The 2,968-nt window shown below is 39.8% G+C and overlaps 2 protein-coding genes across 4 annotated transcripts in view; both read left to right on the plus strand.

The window, feature by feature from the left end:
* LOC117935231 overlaps positions 1–2,968 on the plus strand; it is a 22,394-nt gene that overhangs the window by 14,604 nt on the left and 4,822 nt on the right. The gene's annotated exons all lie outside the window — the stretch shown is intronic.
* LOC117934846 lies at positions 1,176–2,916 on the plus strand. Of its 3 annotated transcripts, none has more exons than XM_034856882.1 (6): positions 1,176–1,431; positions 1,569–1,912; positions 2,064–2,109; positions 2,257–2,364; positions 2,532–2,566; positions 2,664–2,916. In XM_034856882.1, exons 1-6 carry the CDS (start codon positions 1,389–1,391, stop codon positions 2,781–2,783), a joined length of 696 nt encoding a protein of 231 aa, XP_034712773.1. In that variant the 5' UTR covers positions 1,176–1,388; the 3' UTR covers positions 2,784–2,916. The 3 variants fall into 3 exon arrangements, with proteins under 3 accessions (XP_034712773.1, XP_034712774.1, XP_034712775.1); XM_034856883.1 differs by having other exon boundaries at positions 1,176–1,422; XM_034856884.1 differs by lacking the exon at positions 2,064–2,109 and having other exon boundaries at positions 1,569–1,916.

Consider the following 2,968-nt stretch of genomic DNA (forward strand, 5'->3'; position numbering starts at 1 on the left):
GTAAAGCTCCGCCTCTTTATGTTTAGAACAACCCTACTGGAGCACAGTTATTCCATTAGATACTTACATTTATATTTAATTAAAAGAAATTTCTCAATTCTGCTGTCATGAATACTAACATCTTGAGCAGAATAAACATAAGCAGCATCTATGTAATTAACCCTTTTAATTCTGCAAATGGATAATGTATAGAAAAAAGGTAGTTCTCAACTTGAAAAAAACGAGAAAATGTTAAATCTATCTAATCTATCTAATCTATCTTATCAATCTAATCAATCTAATCAATCTAATCTATCGCAATTTCAATTTCAATTTCAACTTCAGATGAAACACATTATTAAAGTAGCTGTGATAAAACACGCATCATAGCTAATAATATAGAAATGATACACTTAGGTTCACCAAGCAGCCAGAGCACATATTGTAGCAGATGACAAAACTATAGGAACATCCCATGTCACTTATTTGACAGCTCCTCGGTCCTCAGCTGAACCGGAAGTTGTTCTGTCCCTCCTCGGTGAAGACTGTCTCAAAGCTCTCATTTCTACCCCGAGGACGGAGGAGCGAGCGTCAAGGAGGGATCATTGAGGAGCTATAGCTGAGGAAACATGAGAGCAGCTTTTCTGGAAGCCGTCCGGGTGAAGGAGATGCTAACTCCGCCCAACTGACAAATTAATGTGACTCTTCAGAGGGCAGGACGTCTTGTCCCTCTAAAGCACATTTGGTCGTTTCTCCTCACATGATTTACTTTCATCTCTCCTGTGCCTCCTCAGTGGGAGGGACTAGGACGCATGGAAGGGAGCCAAGTGGAGGAGTCGCTAGTCTTGCATTGCCAGACCTTCCTTCACAGCGCTGCGGGGGAGGGTCTGACTAGTCCACACAGCAGTGATGGGAGAAAAACAAGCTCTGGTTTGTCGGCATTTCTTTAAAATAATCACCATCATTGTTTTTACGTCTCTGCGCTGTATAAGATTTGGATTTTAATTGGATTTCATTTACCCACCAGATTCACCACCAATAGCTGAAAAAGAGGGTAGAGAAAGGGGGATGACATGCGTCATCTATATATACATGTACATGTATATATTACTATGCACAAAAGTACTCCAAACAACAGCCACAATAGTAAAAGCCCGCCAAATGTCTTCAGTTTAAAGAGTCAGTTGCACCTCAGCTCTAGCTTTTCTCTTTCTCTCCGCCTTGACTTTTTCTCTTTCTCTCTTTCGCCTGCGCTGTCCATTCTGTCTCCACCCTGCTAGGTCACGTGGATCGACACCTTTATCTATAACAACTACATAAGCAAGAACAAAAGACTCCCCCTCTTAAGTTGAGAGCAGTCTTCCTGGAGCACAGTCAGACATCACAGAGCTGTGATCATACGCACCACCATGAACCAGAGCCTAATAACAGCTTTAATTCTCTGCAGCATCAGTAAGTACTGACAATACTTTTCTTTCACTAGTAGAACTTCCAGCATTAAAACCTTTTTGCTCATCATTATAATTAATAAGAAGTGTTTACCTCCCTATAACAAGTAAGTCTCTTTCTGTCTCTGCTGTTTGTTTCAGGCTGGACCTCTGTCTCAGGTTCTGAGTCTCTCACTGAGACTGTGGAGGGTCGGCCGGGTAAAGAAGTCACACTCACATGCTCTAAGTCGTCCAACACAGACAGTCCAACATTCTGGTTCAGAGTGTTCAACAGAACCAAGGCCAGCTGTATCTCCAGTCAGGTCAGCTCTAAAAGCAAAACTCGTTACTGCGATGGATATAAAAATGGAAGATACAACATGAGTTCCAACATATCTGCTACGACCCTCAGAATTAATGAAGTGGATGTATCTGACTCTGGACTGTATTTCTGTGGATATTCCGGCGGAGGATTTTACACTTTCAGCGCGGTACATTTAAATGTTGATGGTAAGATTGTTATAAAATCTGTTATTCTTTCTTTATTTGCTTATTAAATAATTGGCCTAAAAGAACTTGTAGCTATTTCAATATTTTCAAGAGCGATACCATTTAAAAAAATAAAACCAAGAGTATAAAAGTATCTTCATTTTGTTAAAAGGCAGCGATGATTCTCATGATGACGCTGACAGAAAGTCTGAAAGTAAGATTCTCTTTCACATTTCTTTAGTTGTCCAGATTCTCTGCTAGTGATAGAAACATGTATGACTTACTTAACTTTGTCATTTGAATGATCTTACAGTCCCTGAGCCAGTAAATGGAAAACAGTAATTGTATTCTCTTTCATCAGAGTCTGATGGAAGAGTAACACTGATGAGTTTGGTCCTGGGAGCTCTGACTGGTCTCCTCTTAATGATCATCATCGGTCTTGTTGTTAAAAACAGGAAACTTCAGAAAGGTACATCCTGAAAGCTACTCTCTCTATTTTGTGTTCTATTTTCTTTTCTTCATTACTTCTCTAAAATTGTGTGAATATGATGAACAAAAACTGTTTGAATAAAAACAAAGTAACGACGAAGAATGATTGTCAGTGACCTGATTGGATGTTTTGTGTCTTTCATTCAGCTGCCAATGAAGAACAGAATCCACAACAGCCTGAGGTGAATCAACTTTTATCATTTCCCATTATATGTTTTAGAGGCGGCAGAGGCATGATTGAGTTGTTCTTACTAACTCAGCTGTTCTGACTCGTTCCAGAATCTGGACTCTGACCTGAAAGATGCAGCACTGAGTGTGTATGCAGCAACAATAAGGAACAGGAGGCCTGCATCAGAGAGAGAAGTGGAGACTCATGTTGTTTATGCTGTCCGCAGATAGACTCAAAGAGGAACTGATGCTTTATCATATTCCTCTCCTGCTGTGTTCTTTTGTGGGTGAATGAGGAGGAGTTACCCTTTTCTTGAAAAAAAAAAAGACAAATAAAACCACTAAACTTTTAATCTCATCTCTCTCTCCATATATTTTATAAAGATTGGTCCAGTTTTTATATGTCACACCCACAT

This window comes from Etheostoma cragini, chromosome 19 (genome assembly GCF_013103735.1).
Source record: "Etheostoma cragini isolate CJK2018 chromosome 19, CSU_Ecrag_1.0, whole genome shotgun sequence".
Taxonomy (NCBI): domain Eukaryota; kingdom Metazoa; phylum Chordata; class Actinopteri; order Perciformes; family Percidae; genus Etheostoma; species Etheostoma cragini.

What these genes read in the sequence shown, in the direction of transcription:
- LOC117934846 (XM_034856882.1), top strand. Translation starts at nt 1,389, where the DNA reads ATGAACCAGAGCCTAATAACAGCTTTAATTCTCTGCAGCATCA. An exon ending in GCGCGGTACATTTAAATGTT is followed by an intron (nt 1,913 to 2,063) that starts GATGGTAAGATT and finishes TTCATTTTGTTA; the next exon opens with AAAGGCAGCGATGATTCTCA. An exon ending in CGCTGACAGAAAGTCTGAAA is followed by an intron (nt 2,110 to 2,256) that starts GTAAGATTCTCT and finishes CTCTTTCATCAG; the next exon opens with AGTCTGATGGAAGAGTAACA.